A 26,442-nucleotide genomic window follows, 5' to 3' on the forward strand; every position below is an offset into this window, starting at 1 on the left:
GAACCCTCAAACAAGAAAACCCTCATGTTTATGTAGTGCTGTCCCAGACAGCTACTCCCAGGAACTAAGTACACCTGCTAATATACAGACTCGAAAGTAGCCACACATCCAGCTCATACTCCCAAACACAGTCCCCCCACCCCAGGTTCTGATCTCCACATAACACAAATGAAAGCAACAAAAGCCCATCCTGGGAAACAGCTAGGCTGAGCTGAGGGGTAATGCACACAAGTTGTACCGTTCCCTACACCTGCTTCCTGAGGCTGCTTAGGCAGGAAAGAAGCGTGTGCTTGTCTTACTGCCACTGGAGTTGCTGGTCTCTTCCAGAACAGTAGGCTGTGCATCAGCCCACTGAACCAGCCTCAGCCTCATCTAGGTCAGATGTGGCTCAGAGCCGAGATTTCCTGAAGGACCAGATCTGCAGCAGTTCAGGGAGTCACAGTCAGAGTTAGTGGTTCAGGGAAGACCGACTCCCAGATTGGGCCTGATGCATCCTTCAGTGTCGACAACCTCTCCCAGAAGAAGCGGTTCCAGACTGAGGGTTCTGGGTAAGTTGGTCACACCACTTGACCATAGATGACACAGAAACTAGCCTGGTGCTGAACACTCAAAATAGACGTGAAGATGGTGTGCTGAGCCTGATGTGGAGGAGGCTGGGTCTTTTCACTGTGGCTAGAAGCAGGGAAGGGGATGTGGGGTGACACCTGGAGACAACAGCTACGGGACATCAACTTTGAAGTACCTTAAGATTCTTGCATAGTGTTGATAGAGCCACTAAGCCAGTCATTGGACTCAGCATTCAACCTAGGGAGAAACCAAGATTCCCGGGGGAAGGCAGGCTGGACAGTGGGGTCACAGCAGAGCTGGAAATAAGGGATGCTGCCCTGCCCACCTGTCCTTGCAAATAGCCTACCTTGTTGGGATTTGGGGAGTCACATGAAGGGAAACCCAGGTTCTCTCTGGGGTACTTACTCATTAAGTCAGTTTCTTCACCTGTAAAAGGATATCTATCTCCCAAAATAAGAATCTCGAACAGTGACCGGCTTGGCACAACAGTGAAGGCTGTCCCTACACAAACAAGTGCCCTCTCCTCTGCTCCCAAGGTGGGAAAGGGTCCGACCCAACACCAGTTTATTTTACATTTGTACTTCGGAGGTCCTCAATCCTGGCTTGTCTAGGGAATTTTTTTTTTCAAAAGTATAAAAAACTGGGCCTAAACATAGCACAGTTTTGTAATCCCGGACCTTCAGAGGCAGAGAATCCCTGCGAGTTCAAGGGGCAGCGTGGTCCACATAGCAAGCTCCAGGTCAGTCGGGGATACACAGCCAAGATCTCGGGTGTTTTGTTTGCTTTCTTTTGTTTTTCAGAGACAGGGTTTCTCTGTGTAACCCTGGCCGTCCTGGAACTCTGTAGACCAGGCTGGCCTCGAACTCAGAGATTCGCCTGCCTCTGCCGCCTGAGTGCTGGGATTAAAGGTGTGTGCCACCACTGCCCGGATCTGGGGTTTGTTTTATTTTAAAGAAGGAAAGAAAGAAAACAGAGCCAGATCTGTGCAGAAGGTCCCTATATCCTTATTGTGAAAACCTTCCTGAATTAGAATTCACGCTACTCTTCACCCAATACCACCAGAACACAAGCATCCACTGTCGCGTTCGCGGCAATGAAAAGCAACTCCTAGTGCCTAACTCGTTTCCGTGCATCTCGGAGGAGCTATGCAGGAATCTGTCTTGACGATGTCCCCCGGCCTAGACGGTTTATCAAGGCGAAAACCGTCCCTCTGTAGTCTAGTAGCCGTGTGGAGGTGGGGACCATCGGACAGGTCGCAAGGGTAGGCTACGCAGACAGGGGCTCCACGGTCCCATCCGAACAATCTCTTCGTACCCGGACCGCAGCCGTGTGCATACCTGCTCCCATCCCTCCTCACCTAGCCCCACCTAACCAGCCCCACCCCCACCCCCACGCGCCAGCCCTGGGAACCACGTCAGTGGCGTGCCGTGCGGCGTTCTGAGCCTGCGCGTTCCCGTCCGCGTCACAGCCTGCTATCTGCAACCCGTACACCTTGAAAGCCGAAGAAATACTGCAGTACTGTCGGCGCCGGGCCGCCGCCAGGGCCCAACTCTCGCGAGAACTCTCCGGGCCACCCTCGCATCTTCTCGGGCTGCACGAGTGATTGGGAGGAAGTTCCGGAGAGCCGCTGCGCGCAAACGCGACACGCCAACCTTGCGCCAGCGCGCCGCAAGTGCGCAGGCGCCGCCGCTCGGCTGCTCTTCCTCGTCCCTCTGCCTACATCAGGCTGTCGGGTCCTATGTCGCGCCGGGCCCTCCGGAGGCTGAGGGGGGAACAGCGCGGCCAGGAACCCCTAGGGCCCGACGCCTTGCAGTTTGTCCTCCCGGATGACGATGACGCGGAGGAAGAGGGACCAAAACAAGGATCGGGTGGCCGGCGCCCCGGGGGCGCCGGGAAGGAAGGAGTCCGTGTCAACAACCGGTTCGAGCTGGTAAGGAGCTGGGCAGCCAGAGGGGACGGGGTGGGGGGCATGACGTCATACAAAGGGGGCCTAAAGTTGAGTCTAGACTGCAAGCGAGTGGGCGGAGTGAAGGGACTGCGCTGCATCGGGGGAGGCGGGTCTTCGGGAGGGTGGGTGGGGTGATGAGGCAGTGCTGCAGAGCAAGTGGGGTGGTGGCGAGGGGCGGGGCTCCCCAGCCGAGATCTAGTGGAAGATGGGAGAAAATGCTGAGCGAAGGGGCTCCTAAAGGTAGCGGGAGGCGGGATGCTGTCGAGGGGTTGAGTGACAGGACTTCGCTGCAGGATAGGGCGTGTCTCCGGCCAGTGTCTAGAGGCTTGGTGTGACCTAGGGGCAGGACTGGGCCGTGACGTCAGGACGGGTGGGGCATGACCTCTGAGACGGCTAAGGGGAGGGCCCGCAGGGTTGGTGAGTGGAAGGTGGGGTTCAGTCGGGTCTAGGCTTCAGTGAAAGGGTAGGGTTGTGCTGTCTGGGGGCAGTGCTGTAGAGCGGTGGGCATGGCTTCCTGTCAGCCACTTGAGGGGCCACAGCACTTCTGTCTGTCCCAGCATTTGTACCTAACTCATCCTTTGCAGCAGGTGTCTGACGCAGTGAATGTGTAGCAGTCGAGTCCCATAATGTTCTTCCTTGAGACTGTCTGACCTGTGTCTGCAGTTTCCACATGTGCATGAATTATGGTTCTGGCTTCATGTGTGGGCAGATAATATGTCTGTCTCAGTCGTTTAGTGTCTCCAGTGTGCACATATGGTAAGGCTTCGGTGGCCATTTTTGAGTGAGTGAAAACTTGTCCGGAAGTCCTTTGTAATAACCTTGCAGTGGGTTGTCCCCTGCTTTTTATCGATTGGCAGGTTTAAAAGTCCATATACAAACACATTGAGGAGCGTGGGAAATGTCATAGACATTTTAGGAGTTTGATTCAGAGATCGTTTGCCTCTCCAGGAAGGAAGGAGAGGGATTGATGTACAGTCTGTGGTGGTAGTGGGACTGAAGCCTTCCCTTGGTTCTGTCAGAACTCTTCCTCCTCTGATTTTTAGCCTGAAAGTAGCTCCGGTTCCTTCTGTTTCTTGTCCTTGGTGCACAGTCATATAGGCAAAACACCCATACACCCATCAAAATAAACATCTTTTAAAAGATACACACTAAAGTATTAGGAGTGCCATCTTCAAAGAAGCAGAAGCACGGTGGCCTTATAAATAAAAAATAAATAAAAATTAGGGCTGGAGAGATGGCTCAGTGGTTAAGAGCATTGACTGCTCTTCCAGAGGTCCTGAGTTCAATTCCCACCAACCATATGGTGGCTCACAACCACCGGTAATAAGATCTGGTGCCAACTTCTGTCTGCAGGGACACATGCAGACAGACCATTGTATGCATAATAAATAATAAAAAATAAAGGGAAATACAAATCACCCTTATGTGCCGATGGCCCAGTTCCCAGTTACATTTATTCAGTCTGCATGTCTTTAATGTTATCTCGCTCCCTTCTCTTCATGAGGTGATTTTTAATCAGATCTTGGACATCACATTGTTCTCCTTTAAGTGAGTCTTCCTGGGCATCCAGATTCCTCCCTTAGCAGCAATTGGTGTTAGCTCTCTGACCTTGGGTATCTGAGACCATTGGCCCTGAAGATTTTACAGCTCTCTGGAACTCTTCCTCCTGTGATCAAGGCTTGCATTTTTTCTTCCCTTGCTTTTTCCAACTTTCTACCTTTGGCCTCTCTGCGTCTGCCTCCCTTTGTTCCGGCCCTGCCGCTCTCTCGAACTGTTCACCTGCCTCTTTTTTAGATGGCAAGCAGCTGGCTGCCTTGCCACTTTTGGAGCCCAGGCTGGTCACTGCTCAGCTGCTACTTTCTCTGTATTACTGGCTTAGCTCACATTACTGAAGTAGGCAAGGAAAGGGGCCGGAGAAATAACTCTGGTTTAGAGCCCTTGTTGCTTTTTCAGAGGACTTGAGTTTGGGCTCAGGGGATCCACCTACAAAGCAACCAAGGCTGTGATAGTAAGAACCGAATACAAGCTGAAGCACTATATCTGACGCTGCACCTTTAGGAGCCTGAACAACCAGCTGTGATCACAGTGCTATCTAGTTTTTTTTTTCAAATCCTCTGTAATATTCAAAGGAATATTGATAGATATTGAATATGGATAGTCGGCCTTGCTGCTTGGTGGACAGTTCTGTTCCTCAAGGCCACTGGAGAAGAATTCAACAGTTGCCAATTAAAGAATCAAGGTGCTCCATCATCCTCCAAAGTCTTTGTGTAGTTATAGGAAAACTAACATCAGAATTTGAAGATGTTATTAACATTCATACTGATTCTAACCAATTTTAACATTGTCTAACATGTATATAGTGCCTGGGGCGGAGAGCGGCCCCTTTGTCTTCAGCTCCGGGTGCACAGGAGACTTCATTACTGCTGTTCTCTACTCTTGTGAATACACAGCTGATAGCTCTCCTTCCCACGCTGTCAGGAGCCAGGCTCGTGTAGAACAATCCTCCCCAACCTCATCTTTTTCTAATCTTGCTCACTGTGTTCCAGCCACCCGGACCTCGCTGTGCCCCCTGTCCCCGGCTGCAGTCTTCTTTGTTGATATGCTCACATAAGACTTACTCTCGCCTCTCGTGGGCTTGCTTAGGTGTTATCCTTGTGGTTGTGTCTCCCCTTTCCACCTGGCTACAATTACAACCATCCTCAATCACATTCCTTTCATTCTGTCTTTTGATTCCCCCCCCCCCCGCACATACCCCAAGCACACTATACTATTCTTTCTGTGCGTATGCCGATTGTCTTCCACTGCTGGAGTAGAAGTTTCTTGGATACATAGATTCTGTTGCTCACTGATGTACCCCCGCTGCTCAGGATAGTGTCTGGCACCCAGCATGCATACCAGTCTGTGATGATTTTAATAAGACATGCTTGCAAGGCTGTGGAGTCAGATGCCAGGATGCTCTTGCTGACTCGTAGGACTGCCATGAATACTGCATAAACTCATGGGTGCAGTGTGTAGCAGATGCTGGGCATGGGTCAGCACTCAACAGTGCAGAAATGAAGGAACAGAAGCACTCTAGAAGCATCACGGTGAGTGGTTGACTCGGGGGTTGATGATGTCTTCTCTGGAGAAGGAAGCAGGGTAAAGATGGCCTGGGCCACTCCTGACTTTACATTAGAAACCATCTTTATTATTTCAGTCAGAAGACAGGGTTTCTCTGTGTAACAGCCCTAACTGTCCTGGAACTAGCTCTGTAGACCACGCTGGACTCAAACTCACATTTGCCTGACTCTGCCTCCTGAGTGCTGGCATTAAAGGCGTGTGCCACTACTGCCAGGCTCAATCAGAAGAATTTTTAAAAATCAACTTATTACTGAACATGGTAGCACATACCTTGAATCTCAGCACTGAGGAGGATTTCTGTGTTAGAGGGCAGTTTGACTGTATATCAAGTTCCAGGCCAGCCAGGGTCCTTAGTGAGACCCTGTTTCGGGGAGAGAGAGAGAGGAAGAGAGAGAGGGAGGGAGGGAGGGAGGGGGAGAGGGAGAGGGGAAATTCAAGTTATATAATAAAATATATCTACTTGTAGTATTTAGTATGTATTTGACATTTCCAACTATGTGAATTGTTCATGCTTTAGACATCTGGTATGTGCCCACTTCTCCTGGCCCCTTGCTCAGAGCATACTTTTAACAGTTACTCAGTTTTGAGTATTCATGGTTTGGTCTTTCTTATTGCTGAGTACTAGTATGTTCTGGGTTTTGTGTTTGGTTTGTTTTTTTGTGTGTGTGTGATAGGGATTGAACCTAGGGTCTTGTGCATGCTAAATCTGCCTGCCTATTCCTCCTAAGTGCTGGGGCTGGGATTAAAGGAGTACACCACACCACACGGCTTTTTTTTTTTCTTTCTTTTTTTTTTTTTTTTTTTTTTTGAGATATGCTTTCAGCTGGGCCATAGTGGCCCATGCTTTTAATCCCAGCACTAGGAAGACAAAGGCTGTCAGATCTCTGAGTTTGAGGCCGGCCTGGTCTACAGAGTGAGATCCAGGACAGTCAAGGCTACACAGAGAAACCCTGTCTTGGGGTGGGGGCAAGTGCAGGGATGTGGTCTTCTGGGCAGGTGGCACATGCAGAAGCAGGCAGATCTCTGTGAGTTGAGGCTAGACTGGTCCACAGAGTGACTCCTAAGATAGCCAAGGTCACATGTAGAGATTCTGTCTCAAAAAAACAAAACCAAAACTCTGTGTGTGTGTGTGTGTGTGTGTGTGTGTGTACACTCTCTATATTATAATGTATACATACAGAAGGTGTAAATGTTATGTTTATATTTGTAATATGTAGAGGCTATAATATATACTATATGTATAGATATATTATTTCTATATTTGTATTATATATTTTATAATATTATATATAATACAAACTTATATATTAAATGCAAATGTACTTATGTTAAGTATGTTTATATAGAGAAATCACGTTATACCTATACATGTGAATATATTATAAAATAGATATAAATAACATTATAATCTATATGTATGGTCTCTATATAGTATATATTATATATATTTGTATATATTGTGTGGGAGCCTGAGAGATGGCTCAGCTGTTAGGAGCACTGGCTGCTCTTCTAGAAGTCCTGAGTTCAATTCCCAGCAACCACATGGTGGCTCACAACCATCTATAGTGGGATCTGATGCTCTCTTCTGGCATAAAGTTGTACATGCATATAGAGTTCTCATGTACATAAAATAAACCTTTTTTTTAAAAGTTGTATATACTGTGTGTGTGTGTATATACACATGCATATAGACTCGAAAGAAAAAGGACAACAAACAAAATTAACTTAAAAAATTGACTCAGGCCGGGTGGTGGTGGCGCACGCCTTTAATCCCAGCACTCGGGAGGCAGAGGCAGGCGGATCTCTGAGTTCGAAGCCAGCCTGGTCTACAAGAGCTAGATCCAGGACAGGCTCTAGAAACTACAGGGAAACACTGTCTCGAAAAACCAAAAAAAAAAAATTGACTCAGTTGGGTGTGGTGGTACATGAAGACTAACTGAGGAAGATTGGTATGAGTTCAAGGCCAGCCTTGGCTTCTTAGTGAGACTCTGCCTTTTTTTTTTTTTTTTTAAAAGTTGGAACCAGGTATGGTGCTGCATGCCTTTAAAGATTGATCTCTGAGTTTGAGACCAGCCTGGTCTACAGAGCGAGTTCCAAGACACAGAGCTAGCTACCCAGAGAAACCCTGTCTGAAAAAAATTTAGCTTTTTTGGTGCACATTATAGTAATTTTATTATATTGGAACAATATGTAAGTAATATGTAAATCTTTCACCAACTGCATATAAACCTGAATGAGCATGACTTTTCCTTTACAGCTACAGAGTATGAGGGGAAAATTCACGTGACTCTCTTTTTGACACTGGTTCCTACTGTGGGGCTCTCAAGGCCACCTTCCAGGGTTAGTAAATAGTGAGAAATAAGAATTTTGTTCTGTGACTTACCTCAGGGAACATGTACAGAGTGTGCAAGGGCAGAGCATGGACAGAGGGAAGTACCAGAGGCCGTACTTACTCTGTTGACGCAGGTGGGCCTCCAATATTTGGGATGTCCGTGACCGTGTGCATAAAGCATTCCCAGCCGGGGAAAGTGACCTGAGTTTCCATGTTCAGGTTCTTTGTCTCTTTTTGGCATCAGGGGTTGCAAGATGAGCTGGTTATGCAGTATGCTGGTGGAGTTCCCTTGAATGGGGCTTTACTGTGTAGTTCACTTAGCTGACCTGGCTCTGCAGTGGCTCTGGAGGATGAGGTAGTGACTTTGGTTACCCACATTAGATCATGTTGCCACCACCTGACTTGGTCCTCTGATTAGTGTGCATTGAATCCCCAATGAAGAAGACATGACTGTGGAGAATGACCAGAGGCTTGCTTAGATGTTAACTGCCCAGAAACCAGGACAAAGGCTAGGCCTTTGTTTGGATGGGATTCACTTTATTATTTTGTATCTATAAAGTGGAACTAAACTTTCTCCTCCACCTCCCACCCAGACAGGGTTTCTTCTTGTAACAGTCATGGCTGTCCTGGAACTCGCTCTGTAGACCAGGCTGACCTTGAGCTCACAGAGATCCACCTGCCTCTGCCTCCCAAATGCTGGGATTAAAGATGTGCATTACCACTGCCCGGTGAAACTAAATTCTTACTGTCACAGTGCATTCAACAGCCTGAGGGTAATGATAGGCGTGTTCATTTTTTAGGGTTATTTTTATGTGTATGTGTGTGTTGCCTGCATGTATGCATGTGTATCACATGTGTGCCTGGTGTGCACGGAGGCTGGAATTCTGCCTTGGATCCCCTGGACTGGAGCATGGAAGATTGTAAGCAGACTTGTAGGTGCTGGGACTCAAACCTAGGTCTTCTGGAAGAGCAGCCAGTGCTCTCAGCTGCTAAACTCGTCCTCTAGCGCATTCTCGTTGTTTGTCCTCCGCCCTCGTGAGGAATCATTAGCAAGGTTTGCATGGTGAATATTTCTGTGAGGAAAGAATATGTTAGCGTTCTATTTGTGAACAATCAAAGGGAAATATCTGTGATGTTTCCAGACGTCTCCTCAGTTCTGCCTGTACATAGATAGCTGCTATTCCTGATTTTCAGGTACATAATCACTCTCTGGAATGAAGAGTTCTGCTGGCTTCCTTCTACCATTTCAGAAAGTAGCTTCTCTTTTAGCAGCCTATCACAGGCATTGTGGTACCTTGTCTGGCAAGTCTAAAAGACTTAAAAATAGTTTATTGAGGCTGGAGATGGCTCAGTGGTCAAGAGCACTGGTTGCTCTTCCAGAGAAGCCAGGTTTGAACCATATTGGTGACTCATAACTGTCTAGTTCCAGGGGATATGATATCCTCCTCTCGCTTCCATGGGCACCAGAAATACATGTGGTACATATACATACATGTAGGCAAAATACTCATAAACATTTTTTTAAATATTTATTTATTTAGTATACAATATATGCCTTCAGGCCAGAAGAGGGCACCCGACCTCATTACAGATGGTTGTGAGCCACCATGTGGTTGCTGGGAATTGAACTCAGGACCTTTGGAATAGCAGACAATGCTCTTAACCACTGAGCCATCTCTCCAGCCCTCATAAACCTTTTTTTTTTAAAAAAAGAAAAGAAAAAATTTGAAGTTGCCTTTGGGAGGTACTCAGTAAATGGGGTCCTGTGGTCTGGGACTCTGAATGTCGTGCCTAAAGATGATGGTGCTCTGCACCATTCAACCATTCATATCGCTTGGGTGCGCTTCAGAAGCTCTGGAATGTGCTGTGCTGCACGGACCAGATACTCCTTACTTTTCACTACCTTATCCTGACCCCTTCAGAGTCTTCTCCATTTTCAAGTGTGTCCGCGTATACTGGACTGTGATGCTCAGCTGCTTTCATGTCCTTCTTGTCTTTTTTTTTTTTTTTCTAGATAAACATCGAAGATCTTGAGGATGACCTTGTGGTAAATGGGGAGAGGTCTGACTGTGCCCTGCCAGACTCTGTGTCATCAGGGAACAAAGGAAGGGCTCAGCGTGGAAACCCAGAGGCGAAGCAAGATGAGGACGAGGCCAAGGCAGGGTTCCCAGAACAGGTATAGGCGGTCATATGGTGATGGGGTGACTGAGGCACGTCAGGGGGAGCCCCAAGGTGCTAGCAGCTTATTACCCTGTCCCACCAGTTTCTTGAATTCTTCTAAGTTTGAGCTCATCAATTGTCTGGTTGCCCTGAGGAACCTAGATGAGGTTTCTTTGGAAATCTGAAGGCCATTATTAGCCTCAAGGGTACCATGTAGAGTGTCTACCTGCCTCTTTCAAGAGTGTCTGTGTTTGATCTGAAAATGTCATCTGGTGAAGCCTGAGTTCTCACAGAAGGACTTGGCTACCGTAGGTATTGCAAGAGAGTGGAGGTAGGCCCACCGTGAGGAACCCTGGCCCAGTGATACCCCATTCAGGGCAGGCGGAGCACAGCAGGAAATGGTTGGCAAAATGAAGAGAGAAAGACAGTTGCCAGGTGACTGGATGGTCCTGTGAGCTAAGTCTACTGTAGGTACGGGAAGTCCTGAAGCACATCAGGGCAGGGTATGAGAGGCCACGCCCACCTTGTCACTGGGGAGGGCCATGGGAGTTGTTTCTTACTGCAGAAATGCAAGTGAATTGGAAGGACTTGAGGATGTGGGAAAAAGAAGGACTATCACACTGGGAATCGAACTTGTTCTTTACATTTTAATTTTACTTATTTATTTATTGGTTTTTCGAGACAGGGTTTTGCTGTAGTTTTAGAGCCTGTCCTGGAACTTACTTTGTAAACCAGGCTGGCCTCAAACTCACAGAGATCCACCTGCCTCTCCCTCCTGAGTGCTGGGATTAAAGGCGTGTGCCACCACCGCCCAGCATTTTATTTTATTTTATTTTATTTTAATTCAGAGTCTCACTATATAACCCTGGCTAGCCTAGAACTCTCTGTGTAGACCAGCCTGGCTTCAAACTTAGAGATCCACCTGTATCTGCCTTCTGAGTGCTGGGATTAAAGGCGTGCGCCACCATACCTGGCTGTTGCGTAGTTCTTAATGTTTCCGATTTTATTTCTTTCCATTGATTAAAATATCTCCTTCCATTAGTCTAATGCAAGTGGCAAACTCCGAAAGAAGAAAAAGAAGCAGAAAAATAAGAAAAGCTGCACAGGAGAATCCTCGGTATGTTGTCAAACTGGCTGGTCCCTCTGCCTGAGCCTCACTGTGCCTGATGGGCCCTCAGGCTGGTTCTGAAGAAAGTTTTGTTTTATTGAACATTTTGATTGCTTCCCACCGAAGTGTGGCTGAGAGGTCAGGAGAACGAAAGGGAACATCACTTACAGATCTTGCTCTGGCTTGTGCCCTTTGCTTCCTGGTTGTCAGACCTCACTCTTGGGTTCTGTGTTTTGAGGTGAGCGTTCCTTCTAGCTGTCTTCCCTGCTCAACTTACTTTTGTCTTATCCTAATGGCTTAAGTTGGTAGTGAGTGTAGAGGCCACTGGATCTGTCATCAGACAGTACAGTCCTGCTGCCTCATGCCCAGTGTCTTACTGTAGTTCTGAAAAAAAAGTCGTAGCTTTGTTACTGTCCAGCGAAGGGTCATGACTCAGCTTACCCAGGGAGGTAAGCTCTTCTGGAGGACAGAATGTGGTGCTTTAGCCTGTGATTTCCAGGGCCCTCTGAGTCTGTGATTCCAGCTCTTCTGGCTTTCTCTAGTGAAACATGTCTCCTTTCTGAACGTCTGTGCAGCGTATGATCATGTCTTTTAGGAGGTAAATCAACATAATCATTCTTTTTCAAAATAAATCATTTTGCTGCTGATGGTTATAATATTGGAAGTAAAGTCAGAGCCAGGTATGGTGGCACATGCCTAGAATCCTAGCAGTGAAAGTCAATGTAATGATTAACAGGTTGTTCTGACTTTTAGGAAAATGGGCTAGAAGATATTGATCGTATCTTAGAGAGGATCGAAGACAGCAGCGGGTTCAGCCACCCAGGCCCCCCTCCACTAAACTCCAGGAAGCACGTCCTGTATGTGGAGCACAGGTACATACAGCTCTGCCCTCACTTCAGGAGAGAAAAACAGTATTTGAAAAAAGAAGAAGAAGAAGAAGAAAATTTACTATCTTTTTTCCGGTCATGATGATACACATTTGTAATCCCAGCCCCAGCACTGGGGAAGTGGAGGCAGGAGAACAGGGCTGCTTTATTCTGGGACAGTGGTGTGGTGTAGGGATGCAGTTCAGGGGGGAACGTGCATCTCACATGTGGAATCCCCTGCATCCCATCGTCTGTGCCACCAACTTGACATTCAACTCCTTTAAAAACAAAATGAAGCAATGTCGTGCTGGGTATGGTGGCTTCTGCTTGTGACACTAGGACTCATTAGGCTGAGGCAGAAAGATTGCCACAAGTTCAAGGACAGCCTGGGCTACAGAATGAGACATTCTGCCTCAGAAACAAACAAATCAGGCTTATTAAACATAAGAAATATCAAGGAAGAAGAAACGTTCATATTTCAGAGGACTTTTAGCTTTATGTATCTTGGATTCTTGAGCTGTGTAGAGCAGTTGTTCCCGTTTGGATAAGTAAAACTTAGTTCTTATTACAGAGGTTGTTGTCAGTTTTTTGAGAGTGGGTCTCACAGTGTGCTCAAGGCTGCCTGGGACTTCTGATCCTCCTGCTTCCACCTTCCAAGTATTGAGATTACAGGCATGTACCACCATGCCAAGCTCTCTATTAGATCCTTATGTGAATTTATAAAATTTTATAAAAATTGAAAATTTATAAAAAAAAACCTTAGAATTACTGTAGAAGAATATAATTTTTCTTTTTAAACTTTTCCTTCAGGCACTTGAATCCAGATACGGAACTGAAAAGGTATTTTGGTGCTCGAGCGGTCCTGGGAGAACAACGGTGAGTTTCTTCAGGTCTGTCCGTCTTCCCCAGACTCTAAGGGAAGGCTGTGTAGAGGGAGAAAGAATGCCGTGAGGTCTCCTAGGGGAAATGTTTGCATCCATAGTGAATTAAGAAGAGCTCTAGCACTGGATCTGAAATGAGTCAAAAAATCGTCAAGACTCCAGGTACCCGGGGTCTGTCCTTCATGACTTCTTCCCTAGAATAGACATCATATTTTTACAAAGATGCTAAAGACCTTGTGATTCAAAGTCCCATTCTTGTTTTTCAATCAGAAACTATGTAATCCAAAGTTGAGGTGATATGAGGTATTGTATCTGTGGTGGTTTTTAATAGTTCTTAGTGTCTGGGCGACATGTCACGAGGACAGCGTTGCAGGGTGTCCCATGATTCAAGGAAAAGGGTACAAGGGTCCACCTCTGGGAATTTTGTTAGGAAGCAATGTGTATTCTCTCTGCTTCTCCATCAGAATGTCTGGAAAGATTTATCTTTGTTTTATTGTTCATGACAGTGTTCTCTATGGCCTGGAACTTGAGTTCTCTAACCTTCTGCCTCAGCCTTTTAAGTGTTATGATTGTAAGCTTTGTACTGTCAAGGCTAGCTTAGCGGTGTCTTTTTATTTTATAATATTATTTATATTGATAAGATAAAAATATAGTGCTTCATATATGAAAATGCATTCAAAGAATTTGCATGTATGAAATTGTACCATGTACATGCAATACCTGCAGAAGCCAGAAGAGGGTGTCAGGTCTTCTGGAATTGGCGTTGCATACGTGTGGGTGATGGGAACCAACCCCAGGCCGTCTGTAAGGGCAGCAAATGCTCATAATAGCTGAGCCATTTTACAGCCCCTAGCGTTGTCTTCCTACGTTTCATGGGTTTTTTTCCTGATTGTAAAACAAGTGCATCTGTTGAAAAAGTTTATTAGTCCATTAGTCATTTGACCTTTGACTTTCATTATCTCACCACATCCCCGTGTTGTTTTGGTAATTGGTTATATATTGTAGGAGCGCATGCCAGTACTTGCTTTATGTGACCATGAGAGAATTCTGTTGGTCACTGTAACGGCCTGGTTTGCATGTCTGGTTTTCTAGGTTGTCATTCTCTATGCTGTGATGTACTAGGGTTGGGTACTCGCCCCAGATGCTGGATTGTGTGCAGATCTTGGCTGTCATCCCATGACTGCACAGAGCTGCCCGCTGCCGAGCTACCCTCGGAGGAGTTGTGCAGCTTAGATCCACAGCCCACCCAGGGTCAGCCTCTTCTCAGAGCAGACACAAGAAGTTTTGGGAGCTTTGGTGTTGTTTCTACTTTTTAAAAATATTTTATTTATTTATTATATATACAATATTCTGTCTGTGCGTCTGCCTGCAGGCCAGAAGAGGGCACCAGACCTCATTACAGATGGTTGTGAGCCACCATGTGGCTGCTGGGCCAGAGAGGTAGCTCAGAGAGTCAGACTGCCCGCTGCCAATTGTCAGCCCTAGAAACTGACGCGACGGAGGAGAAACCAGTCCCCTAAGTTTTCCTCCAACCTGCACACTGGAACCATGGCACATATATGCCCACACATGTGTGCATGAGTGTGAACACAAATACATGGATCAATTTTAAAATATAAAACACAGGCTAGAGAGCTGACTTACCAGTTCAGAGCACTTGTTGCTCTTGTGGAAGACTGGTTCTATTTCTAGTACTCACGTGGTAGCTCACAACCATCCATAATTCCAGTCCCAGGAAATCTAACACCCTTTTCTGACATCCGCAGGTATGCTCCTAGTACACAGGCTTGCTCCTAGTACACATATATACATGTATGCAAGACATTCATAAACATAAAACAAGTATTTTTTTAAAAAGCTTTTAAAAACAAAAATTTGTTTTGAGTTTGGTTTTTCAAGACAGGATTTCCTTGTGTAGCCTTGCCTATCCTAGAACTAACTCTGTAGACCAGGCTAGCCTCAATCTCAGAGATCCGTCTGCCTCTGCTTCCCAAGTGCTGGGGTTAAAGGCGTGCGCCATCACTGCTTGGCTGAAACAAGATTTTTAAAAACACAGTCCTTGGCTAGAAATGGCGGCACTCACATGTAATCCCTGTGCTTAGGAAGCTGAAGCGGGGGATCCCAAGTTCAAGACCAGTCTAGGCTACATAAAAAGACCGTGGGTTTAAAAAAAAAAAAAGACCGTAGGTAAAAATATAAAACGTTTAAAAAATTATGTCCGCCTAAGATTTGTCCCAGAAGCTCCCGTGTTTTTCCTTTTCATTCTCCACCCCTTACCCTGCTGCTTTGAGGCAAAGCCTGGAGCCTTTTCTCTTTCCAGTGTGGCCAGTGCTCTTTTGGGGACTTCATCTTCTTATTGTCCAGAGTTCCTCCCCAATCCCCTTTGAGCATGCCCACCACTCTGTGGGTCTGGACCCTCCCTCTGTACTCTAAACCCTACCAGCTCCTGTAGGCTGGGGACATGTCCTGTCCTACCAGGAACTGTCTGTGGGTAACTGCCTATCTTACTTTCCTTCAGATTTTGACTCTGTTTCTCTAATACACTTGGTTTTCTCCTGTAGCTATTTTATTTCTTTTTGAGAGAGAAAAAAAAAAAAAAACATAAGCTTTTCTATCTTGTTTCTAGAAATACAACTTGTTACTCATTCTTTTCAAAGTATCTCAAATTATCAAGGAAGCAGAACAACACACATTCACATGTGACTCACTCGGGGCAACCCAACGTTTCCCCTCCTGGAAGCGAGACGGCTCATTCCTTCTCCCCTGCCATCTGTGCCCTACTGCTCACCATCTGGTCAGGACATGGAAAGGTGGGGAGGGCGTGGCTGCTGTGATCCATGTAAGATCTATGTGGAGAGCCTGGCCTTCCTTTCCCTGCAATCCCGTCAGGCTAATGTCCTTCTGAAATGTGCAGATGCCCTTCAGGGTTCTCCTTATTGCCGTTGCTTCCTTTTCAGATTTTGCTGTATTGACTTATCAGTCAGGTATTTATCTCATTTCCCGGCACTCAGCTTACATTTGTTCTGCCTGATGCCCAAGGGGAGCCAACTCCTAGCTCTCATCTGTCAACAGAATACTTCTCAGGCCTGCCTTTTTGTTTAAGACGGTCTCACTGTGTATCATCGGATGTCTGGAGCTCTCTGTGTAAACCAAGCCAGCCTTAAACTCACAGAGATCCACCCACATCTGCTTCTTGAGTACTGGGATTAAAGCTGTGTGCTACCACATCTGGTTCCCTCTTTCTCCTCTCCCCACCCCCACCTTTTTATTGGACTGTTTGAACTTTCTCTTTTATTTTATTATTGCTATGGATGAACCTAGAGCCTCACATGTGCTGGGCAAATTCTCAGAGCTTCACCTCCAGCCTGAATTCCCTGTGTCTGTTTCTCTGGCTGTGTGGTGGTGGCTATGCTGTTGCTAGTACTCTGTTCTACTCACCCTGTCTTATCCACTAACCACTCTACTCACACTTGACTCCACGATCTTCCCTGCCTCCATTTTGAGTTTTGCAGTTTCCGTGAAGATTAGGCAGACCAGCCTGGTCTGCATCCACCATGAAAGTGAAACTGTTGTGTTCTGTTTGTTCAGGCCTCGACAAAGACAGCGTGTATATCCTAAGTGTACATGGCTGACAACCCCTAAGAGCACTTGGCCCCGATACAGCAAACCAGGTGAGGCCCTGCTGGGTTTGGGCAGTGACTTAGATTTGGTACGAATACTCTTAGTTCTCTCGGGCAGTCACCTTTATTTTAAATTGTTATGGTTTTCTATTTCATAGCAAGCTACCAAATATGTATAATTTCAAGGAAGAGGGCAGCAGTACAGAGAGACAAGAGGGTATGAAGTAAATGTCCTCTTTAGGTACTTGGCTGTGTGACATAGAAATATAATATCCAGAGACCCTTTTTCATGTCTCAGTTGACCGGCATGAAAGCCCCTCAGAGGGTCAGGGCAGAGAACCCACAGTGGTATGTGGTACTGGTGATAGTGGTGTAGGAGCTCTGGGCCTGTGCACTGGTGCTTAACAGTGTCTTTGTCCCTGCCAGGCCTCTTGCCTTGCCAACAAGAACACCTACACATACAGGCAAGCTTGTGGACCATGTAGTCCTGCCAGACTCCGTCCTTAGGTAGGACCATTTTAGGAGGGGAACTTAGGGGACCAAGAATTACTGGCCTGTTTAATGGAAATTTCCCAGGGGGAAATGTCCCTGTGCACCCAACATTGTATAGAAGGAACAGAAAAGAGTATCTGTCTTAAGTCACCCTCCCCCGTAGGTCCTGGTGCAGTGCTCACTGCACACTCTTTTGGATGCTAATCCCAAGAGCCTGGGCATGGTGTTCCTACCATGCAGATACGTGTGCTGTAGTCTCTAGTGTTGCTCCTAGCCATTCATACTGACCTGACACGTTTCCCTCCTGTGTGTACTCTGGGTGGATCTGAGGAAGCGAAGCAGACAGGACTCGAGGTCTTGGCACAGCTCATGCCGTGTGAGCAGGTCTGAGCCCCTCTGCAAGAGCTCTTGGCAGATAATGGCTCATAGCCTGTATAGCACTAGAACTGGCCAACCTGCCCCAGACACTCAGTTTGAGTTGCGTTCATGTGGCATACTTGTGCCAGGAACAGGAGGGCTGTGGCTGCCTAAAGCTGTGGAGTCCTCCAAAGTGCCCCAGCCGGGCCCCAGCACACCCTCCCTGAGCAGTATTTCTTCCAGGTCTGTCAATGCGGCTGCTGGAATCCAAGAAAGGCCTTTCTTTCTTTGCATTTGAGCATAACGAGGAGTACCAACAAGCACAGCACAAGTTCCTCGTGGCTGTGGAGTCCATGGAGCCAAACAACATTGTGGTGCGTAACCCCGCAGCTCCTGATGGTTGGGGGTCAAGCAGTGCACTGTGCCTGGGCCAGGTCCGGTTGTGACTTGGGGAGGCTTGTCAGAGAGCAGCTGCTTTCCCTGAGAATGGAAGATGCCTGTGTGCAGAACAATCAGACCCTGGGTTTGGAGGAAGTGTGCTTAGAACTAACAAGTGTAGCCTCTCAGAGGAGAGCCACACTCTGCTCTCGGTTCCCTTCTGCAAACTGTGTGCAGGGCATTGTGGGATCTTTTCTCAGCTGCCTTTGCCTTTGGCTTAGGTGTTACAGCAGGGGGATTCTTGGTTCCCTTCTTCCAGGTAGTCTGTCCCTTCCATGCTGCTACAGGCTGTGCTATCTCTGGGTCCCCTGCCAACCCCATGCATGGGCCACAGGCCACAGTTGAGTTTGCAATCACCGAGGACTAAGAAGATCTCATTCTTTGTGCCTTTGAGTACCTGATCCCTGAATGATGTCACAGTTCTTTCAGAAGAATAAAATATTCTAGTTTCCATTGCTCTTGGTTGGGGAATTAGGCCAATTCTGAGTTCCCACTTGAACTGCATTAGTGGTTCAGCTGAGCCACAAGGTACGTGGTGACGTACCTTGAGGTAAAAGAACTATGAGCCAGGCATGGTGGTGTAGCCCTTTAATCCCAGCATTTAGGAGACAGGGGTAGGTAGATCTCTTGAGTTAGAGGCCAGCCAAGGATATGAAACCCTGGCTCAAAAAAACAAAAACTAGGGCTGGAGAGATGGCTGCTCTACCAGAGGTCCTGAGTTCAATTCCCAGCAACCACATGGTGGCTCACAGCATCTGTCGTGGGGTCTGGCGCCCTCTTCTGATAGAGAGTTGTACATGCTGCTGGAGCACTCATGTACATTAAATAAAGTTTGAGGAAAAAAGACTGAAAGCAAAACAAACTATGACTGTTTCATTGGAGATCGTTTTTCTCAGCATGGGGCATGGCCTGGTGCCCTCTGAGGCATGGCCCATGAGGTGCTACCTACAGTTTGTCTGTAAAATTATCTTCCTTTCCAACAGGTTCTGCTCCAGACAAGTCCCTATCATGTCGACTCGCTTCTGCAGCTTAGTGACGCCTGCCGCTTTCAGGAGGATCAGGAGATGGCTCGAGACCTTATAGGTGAGCCAGCTCACCTGCGTCTGCACTCGAGCCTCTCCAGCTCACAGGCAAATGCTACTTCATGAGATGACAAAGGATGTTTCATGGAGATAGACTTCACTTGTGTAAAATGTACAACTCGCTGTTTATAGTGCACGCCAGGTGTATAGCCTTTACCACAATCTGTATCCATCCACTTTAAACCCTTTTGTCTGTAGGCAGCCCCTGTCCTTCAGTCCTGGGAATAACTAGTGTGCTTTGTCTGCAGTTCTGCTTCAAGTGCAGAGGTCATGCAAACATATCTTTTGTGTTTGGCTTCTTCCTTTACCATCTTTGCTATCCGTGTTGGAGCATGTGCCATACTTACACCCTGTTGTTGCTGTATACTTCATCTGTGTGTAGACTGCGTTTTCTGTATGTCACTAGTTGATGAACATATAGGTTGTTTTCTGGCTGTCGGAAATGGGGCTGCTATGACATACATGTGCAGGTTTTGTGCAGGTGCCTGTAGGTGTACATGTGTGGGTGCTCAGTGTTAGCAGATTGCAGCACCCGTTGTATCTCCTGGTATACGAGTCATGGAGGAATACCTGGGAAGTCCTGTGTGCGCCCTCTTTCTTGCAGGGTCCCAGTTCATGACCTCCCTCCTTCCAGAATGTTCCTTGTTTTGAGTTGTTAGAGGAGAGAGTTGTGGTCATTTGTCTGTGACAGCATCCTCTGGTATTTGTGGCCCACAGAGAGAGCACTGTACAGCATGGAGTGTGCATTCCACCCCTTGTTCAGTCTCACCAGTGGGACTTGCAGGCTGGATTACCGCAGACCCGAGAACAGGTGAGTTTGGGCCACCCTAGAGTGAGTAACGGGCTACCTTCAAGTCACATGAGTGACTGTTATGAGCTTAGTGGGGAACAGGTGATGTTAGACTGTCCCAGGGGATGGATCAGGGCTTTGACAATTCAGAGCACCATCTAAGCTTTGGTGTGTTCACTGCTGAACTGTAGAGGGCTGGGCTCAGGGAATCAGGCATCAAATTGGCCCAACATTAAACCTATTCAAGTTATAAGTGAGCCTGACAAGTCACAGAACAGTGAGGGCTGGAATCATGCTTTCTGTGTATTTGGAGGAAAAGACCCATCCCAGGGAAGTTAAACTACTGTAGCGTGCTTTGCAGTTGTGTTCCTGATTCTTAAATCTGAGATGGGCAAGGGCACGGCTTGACGTCGGGACCTCACAGAGAGGATTCTCTTTACCATGTTTTTCTAAGCCTGCCCGCCCTCTGGTTTTAGCTCGTATGTGTCTCCCTCCCTCCCATCTAGCACTCTGCCTCTCTGGATATCCCTGGTCTTCCGTTACAGGAAGTCCCCCCACCTTAGCCACAGCCGTTGTCTGATCTCCTGCACAGAATGTTGGGACCTCCTCTGGGTTCCTGTGTATTACTTTTGTCTCTTCTAGTTAAACTCTACTTTGAAAGTTTCTAAAATTAAGTCGCCAAGATGACTAAAGCCATCCAGCTTTATGCTTCCAGGTGTAATGCTATGACAACTGTTAAAATCTGAGCATAAGTTAAGAGTATAATTATATAGGTTCTAATCCTTTTCCTTCAAAGGTAACCAGTAAACAGCTAGCAGGAAGGTGGGTTTAGCCAGGTGTGGTAGCACATGCCTGTAGTAGGAATCAGTTGTGGTCATCTTTGATTACATAGTAAATTTGATGCCAACCTGGGCTACATGAGATCTCTTAAACAAGAAAAGAAAAGACATTGATTGTAGCCTAGGATAGTGGCACCTGTGAACAGCTTGGCATGCTGAAGTAGGAAGGTCTCTTGAGCCAATTTGTTCAAGGTTAGACTTGGCTATAGAGTCGACCATGTCTCAGAACTGGAAAAGCTTGGTTTTCATGCCTAAGTATATTTATTACTAAATAACAAGGAGCACACATTTCCTGCAGACACGCAGGGAATGGTCACAAACACTGTATCTAGCCACGTAGGAACTGCAGTCTCAACCCCGAGGGTGGACACAGTGCTGGCCCTTCCCGTTGTCACGCTCTGCTGTTCCATCACTAATGCACAGGTAACTTTGTCTTTGACCTAGGAGCTTCTATCTGGCCCTCTACAAGCAGATGAGTTTCTTGGAGAAGCGAGGATGCCCACGTACTGCGCTGGAGTACTGCAAGCTCATCCTGAGGTGAGTGTTCACTTTGGCTGCATGGCTACCTGTCTCCACCACAGTGGCCCCAGATCTGTGGGGTCTCCAGCCATGACAACATTTTCTCTGTCTCCCTTGTTCTCCACTTACTGTGCTGCCTCCGGAAGCCTTGAGCCGGATGAGGACCCCCTGTGCATGCTGCTGCTTATTGACCACCTGGCCTTACGGGCCCGGAACTATGAGTACCTGATCCACCTCTTCCAGGAGTGGGAGGTATGTGTGAGCCATGTGCAGCTGTGTGTCTGTCTCCCTTACCTTTCTCACCCACACCCTATGTGTTTGAGGGATGGATCTGTGATGAGATGGTGAAGGCACGAGCCAGAGCTCAAATAGCTCCCAAGGGCCCCTGTTTTTCTGGTTTCCTTGTTACCACTGCTGAACAAGATCCAGTCTTCCTAGAGTGTCCCAAGAGCCTTAGGAGAACCCCTTTCCACGGGCCTGCACCAAGTATACATGCACAAACAAACAGTGGTAAGTGCAAAGTTGGGAAAACCCCACAACTCACTGTGGTCCATGTAAGAAGCGATCATGAAGCAGACCGTCATATAGAGGTCACCATGGGGAACCTCAACATACAGATCCACATTCTGCAGCAATGCTGTACAGTCATAAACCAATCACTGTGCCTTGTCAGATTTATATGTAAATAAAAATGAAAGATAGCAGCTGAGTGTTGGTGGTGCACGCCTTTAGTCCCAGCACTTGGGAGGCAGAGGCAGGCAGATCTCTGTGAGTTTGAGGCCAGCCTGGTCCACAAGAGCTAGTTCAGGACAGGCTCCAAAGCTACACAAAGAAGTCCTGTCTCGAAAAACTTAAAAAAATAAAAATAAAAAATAAAAGCATGATACCACACTGCTGCCATCTGGCCCAGATGCTGTGGTTGCTAAGTGCACCCAGAAAGTACATACAGTGTCGTGTCCATGACTGTGCACATGTGTGCTCATGTGTTGAAATGACAATTCCAGTTTCTTGTGCTTTAAGACCAGTTCTGCCATTCTCCGTAATCAACTGCTAGACAGTTTAACAGAGTCCAGGACTCCCATCCCGTCCCGTCCTCTTGGTTCTTGTCAGAGAAGAGAGGGAAAAGCAGGGAGAAAGGTGACAAGCCTTTGTTTTCTGTTTCTACTCTTGAGTTCTTTTCACAGTACATTTATTGGTGGTGGTGGTCTTTCTGTTTTTCGAGACAGGGTTTCTCTGTGTAGCTTTGAAGCCTGTCCTGGAACTCGCTCTTGTAGACCAGGCTGGCCTCGAACTCAGAGATCCGCCTGCCTCTGCCTCCTGAGTGCTGGGATTAAAGATGTGCGCCACCACCACCTGGCAACACAGTACATATTTTTACATTATCAAAAAAAAAAAAAAAAAAAAGAGCCGGGCGGTGGTGGCGCACGCCTTTAATCCCAGCACTCGGGAGGCAGAGGCAGGCGGATCTCTGAGTTCGAGGCCAGCCTGGTCTACAAGAGCTAGTTCCAGGACAGGCTCTAGAAACTACAGGGAAACCCTGTCTCGAAAAAACCAAAAAAAAAAAAAAAAAAAAAGATAATCATTTTAAGTTACATAATGCTTGGTATAATTGGAAGCTTTGCTTTTGGGGATCTGACTTGTAGAACCCCTGGACCTCACGAAAGCGTGGCTACAGGGAATGCACAGAGGGCTGCAGGTGGACAAGCACTGCGGCTCACGTGGCTGTGGGGTAAAAGGCAGGGAGAGCATGATGTGTGATGTGACCCCAGTTACTGTAGGGACAGGACGGGCAGGTGTATTGGCTAGCCAGCCTAGACATTGGTGCTCTTTGGGGATGGTGAGAGACCTTGTCTCAGAACATAAAGGTAGAGAAGCAGAGAGATGATTTAACAAGTAAAAGCACTTAACACCAAACCTCATGATATAAGTTTGCCCCTTAGAACTTCCATGGTGGAAGGAAAGAACTGACTTCTGCAGGCTGTCCTCTGGCCTCCACACCTGTGCCGTGGTGTGCATGTATACATACACATACAATAAATAAATAGATCAAAATTATTTTTAAAAAGTTAAGAAGTGAAATAAATTTGGAGAACTGAGAAAATACACCGAATATTGTCCTCCAGCCTTCGCACTCATATTCATGTGTGTGTGTGTGTGCACCATACATACACAATAGGAGAGACGTAGAACAAGTCATTAGTCTATTGTGTGATGTTTACTCTTACCACCCAGCTCCCAAGCAAATCACACACACAGAGCTTATTCTTTTTTTTTTTTTTTTTTTTTTTTTTTTTTTTTTTTCGAGACAGGGTTTCTCTGTAGCTTTTGGAGCCTGTCCTGGAACTAGCTCTTGTAGACCAGGCTGGTCTCAAACTCACAGAGATCCGCCTGCCTCTGCCTCCCGAGTGCTGGGATTAAAGGCGTGCGCCACCACCGCCCGGCCAGAAGCTTATTCTTATGTATGAATGCATGGCCTTAGCTTGGCTTGTTTCTAGCCAGCTTTTCTTAAATTGTCCTGTTCACCTCTTCCCTCTTGCTGCTTCTTCCTTTTCCCTTTCTTTTGGGTATCTTCCTTTCCTTCTTACTCCACGGCTGATTGAGTGGTTGGGTGGCTGGGTGGGTGGCCCCTGACGTCCTCCTCTCCTCTTTTGCTTCTCCTTCTCTTCCTCCTTTCTCCTTTTACTCTATCTACCTGCCAGCCCCACCTGTCTTTGCTCCTGCCTTGCTATTGACTGTTCAGCTCTTTATTAGGACCATTAGGTGTTTTAGACAGGCAGAGAATCACAGCTTCACAGAGTTAAACAAATGCAGCATAAACAAAAGTCACAGACTTTAAAATAATGTTCCCCAACACTCACCAGGCACCTTTAATCCCAGCATTCAGGAGGCAGAGGCAGGTGAATCTCTGTGGGTTCGAGGCCAGCCTGGTTTACAGAGCCAGTACCAGAACAGGCTCCAAAGCTACACGGAAACTCTGTCTCGAAAAACCAAACAAACACAAATTCCCCAGTACTTGTCTTCTCACAGGCCATGGGGAAAGAAAGGAGATGACTGGGAACTCTTCCAGGTTAGGCGGCATCAGACCTCACTTCTGCTGACTTACTTTATGAGCTTTCTACATAGGCAGGGGTGCCGGCTTCCCTGCTTTCGGAGCTGAGAGTCTAGGCAGGGACATCCATCCTTAGTGGCTCCGAGGCCCCTGTCTGCTGCTGAAGCATCAGTTGTCTGGTTGGGTTGATTCCTACCTTCGTGTCCTTTTGTGTCTTCTACATGTAGAGAATGGTTCGCTTCATCCCGAGGTCAGGTGAGAGGCCCACAAAGGAGCAGTTGTAAGGCTCATCCAGTGCGTATCTGTAAACTATGTGTTTTGTTTTCATGAACTTGAGGCCCCAGGCCTTGTTTCTTCATCCCTTATAGGCTCATCGGAACCTGTCCCAGCTCCCAAACTTTGCCTTCTCAGTTCCACTGGCATATTTCCTTCTGAGTCAGCAAACAGACATACCTGAGCATGAGCTCACCTCTGCCAGGCAACAAGCTTCGCTCCTGATACAGCAGGCACTTACCATGTTCCCTGGAGGTAAGTGCCACCTCTTGTCTGGGGAATCACAGCCCTCCCCATACTTAATGGAAAGATTGCATTCCCTTAAAGGCCTAAAGACTTGGTGTCGTTCTAGTTAGGTAGCTAATCTACCTACTTCAATGAGCCTGCTATAAGTTTGGTGAGGGATGAGAAGAGAAAGGGAGACAGATGTCTTTGGGGTCTTGTTTCAGGATGGAAGAGCACACAGTATGTCAGGTGGTCTTTGCTAATAAAGGAGAAGTAGTATCTAGAAAGGCCTGAGGCTAGCCCAGAGACAGTTTGAAGGGCATTGGCTTTGGTAGCCAGGAGGAGGCCCTGGTGTACTGCCCAGACATTCTCACAGCCGTGTGGCCAGATCTTCCCTAAGAGTGTATGGAGGGACACTGACGTGAGTCCTGTGCGGTAACTTCTTTTCAGTTAGAGGGACCCAGGATTGCTACCACATTGTAGACTCTGAGTTCCTGGAGCCTTGGCCAAAACTCTGCCTACCAACCAGACCTGAGCAACTTTAGGCAGAAATAGTGCCAGATTTGCTGACCCAGTGAGGGTCAGTTCCATTAGAAGCTGCCTATACCTTCTGTGGTCTGATACAGCTAGCAGTGCCTTTTCTGCTGGTAGTCCGTGTGCTGAGCAAGCACTACCTCCTCAGAGGATGCTGCAGCATGAGCTTGTCCCCAGAAAGTCAGTGGGAGGACTGTTATGTTCTGTAGCTTACCAGCATGCAAGCTGTTTAGAGCCAACACTTTGGTGAACAGCCCTCCATGCAAGGGGAGCCCTGTGTTGACCACTGATCTGATCCTGGTCCCTGCAGAGTTAGCTCTTGCAGGACACAGTCAGCCCCACTCCCTCTAGTCTACATTCAAGTCTGACCTTTGTATGAGGAAACATCCAGCCTTAGAGGTGATGGGCAAGTCTTCCTTGGATGCAGATGGAACAAGAGTCAGCAGGATATGCATCCACTTCCCAGGGTTCAGAGGTACCTTGGAGCCTAGTGTGAGAGACCCAGCCTAGAAACAAGTTTGTAATGCTAGTCAGAAATGACCCTTGACTGTCCAGCTTCCTTTACCTTAAGAACATATAGTGGCTGGGAGCCAGAACAACAGGACTGCAGTATATATACACGGAGCCATTACTTCCTCCCCCACACAGCTCTTATGCCATTGCTGGAGTATTGCAGTGTGCGACCTGATGCAACAGTCTCAAACCACCGCTTCTTTGGGCCAGATGCTGAGATAAGGTAAGGATGTGAGCCTGTAGGCACCGTTCCCCTCCCCCTTAAAGGAAGAGAGAAGTCTGTCCTGGCGGCTACTATCCAGCTGAGAAAGCACCTAGAGCCCACATCCATGTGCAAGACATCTCACCTTTGCGGGCCAGCTGAATAGCCTCTCGTCTCATGAGGTTTGCTCATGGTCTTTACTATTATTCATTTTCCCAGATTTCTGTGCTCTCCCATTTCTCATAAACAAGAAAAAACACCCAGAAAAAAAAAAACAATATGTGTCATGTCGTGGCTCCCACCCTTCCTACAGGCTCCTAACCAGCAGCTGTAGGCCATCCTTTGGTGTTGTTCCACACATAAAAACATTCATTCTTGTGCTTTTCACATTTCTGTCAAATGATTTTTATTACTAAACTCAAGCAATACGAAGTGTGCTCAACCCCTCAGGAACCCAGCCCTCGGAAGGTAAAATATCCCTGGTCAGCGGCCGAGGGGTAGCCTCCTTAGTCCAAGGCACTAGGCTT

The 26,442-nt window shown here is 47.2% G+C and overlaps 1 protein-coding gene across 4 annotated transcripts in view; it reads left to right on the forward strand.

Annotated features, from left to right (window-relative positions):
- The first annotated feature begins 2,058 nt into the window (after window positions 1-2,058).
- Tcf25 (transcription factor 25) overlaps window positions 2,059-26,442 on the forward strand; it is a 31,131-nt gene continuing 6,747 nt past the window's right edge. For 3 of the 4 annotated variants that reach the window (XM_038312387.2, XM_038312388.2, XM_038312385.2), the window contains exons 1-13: window positions 2,062-2,497; window positions 9,982-10,143; window positions 11,170-11,244; window positions 11,989-12,107; window positions 12,912-12,977; window positions 16,571-16,653; window positions 17,695-17,825; window positions 18,873-18,972; window positions 19,689-19,782; window positions 21,045-21,137; window positions 21,266-21,371; window positions 24,537-24,696; window positions 25,849-25,936. In XM_038312387.2, coding sequence (XP_038168315.1) covers window positions 2,306-2,497; window positions 9,982-10,143; window positions 11,170-11,244; window positions 11,989-12,107; window positions 12,912-12,977; window positions 16,571-16,653; window positions 17,695-17,825; window positions 18,873-18,972; window positions 19,689-19,782; window positions 21,045-21,137; window positions 21,266-21,371; window positions 24,537-24,696; window positions 25,849-25,936 — 1,469 coding nt within the window. In that variant the 5' untranslated portion in view covers window positions 2,062-2,305. Of the gene's footprint in view, window positions 2,498-9,981; window positions 10,144-11,169; window positions 11,245-11,988; window positions 12,108-12,911; window positions 12,978-16,570; window positions 16,654-17,694; window positions 17,826-18,872; window positions 18,973-19,688; window positions 19,783-21,044; window positions 21,138-21,265; window positions 21,372-24,536; window positions 24,697-25,848; window positions 25,937-26,442 lie in introns of all 4 variants that reach the window. The other variant, XM_038312386.2, reaches the window with a different exon arrangement.

This window comes from Arvicola amphibius, chromosome 15 (genome assembly GCF_903992535.2).
Source record: "Arvicola amphibius chromosome 15, mArvAmp1.2, whole genome shotgun sequence".
Lineage (NCBI taxonomy): Eukaryota > Metazoa > Chordata > Mammalia > Rodentia > Cricetidae > Arvicola > Arvicola amphibius.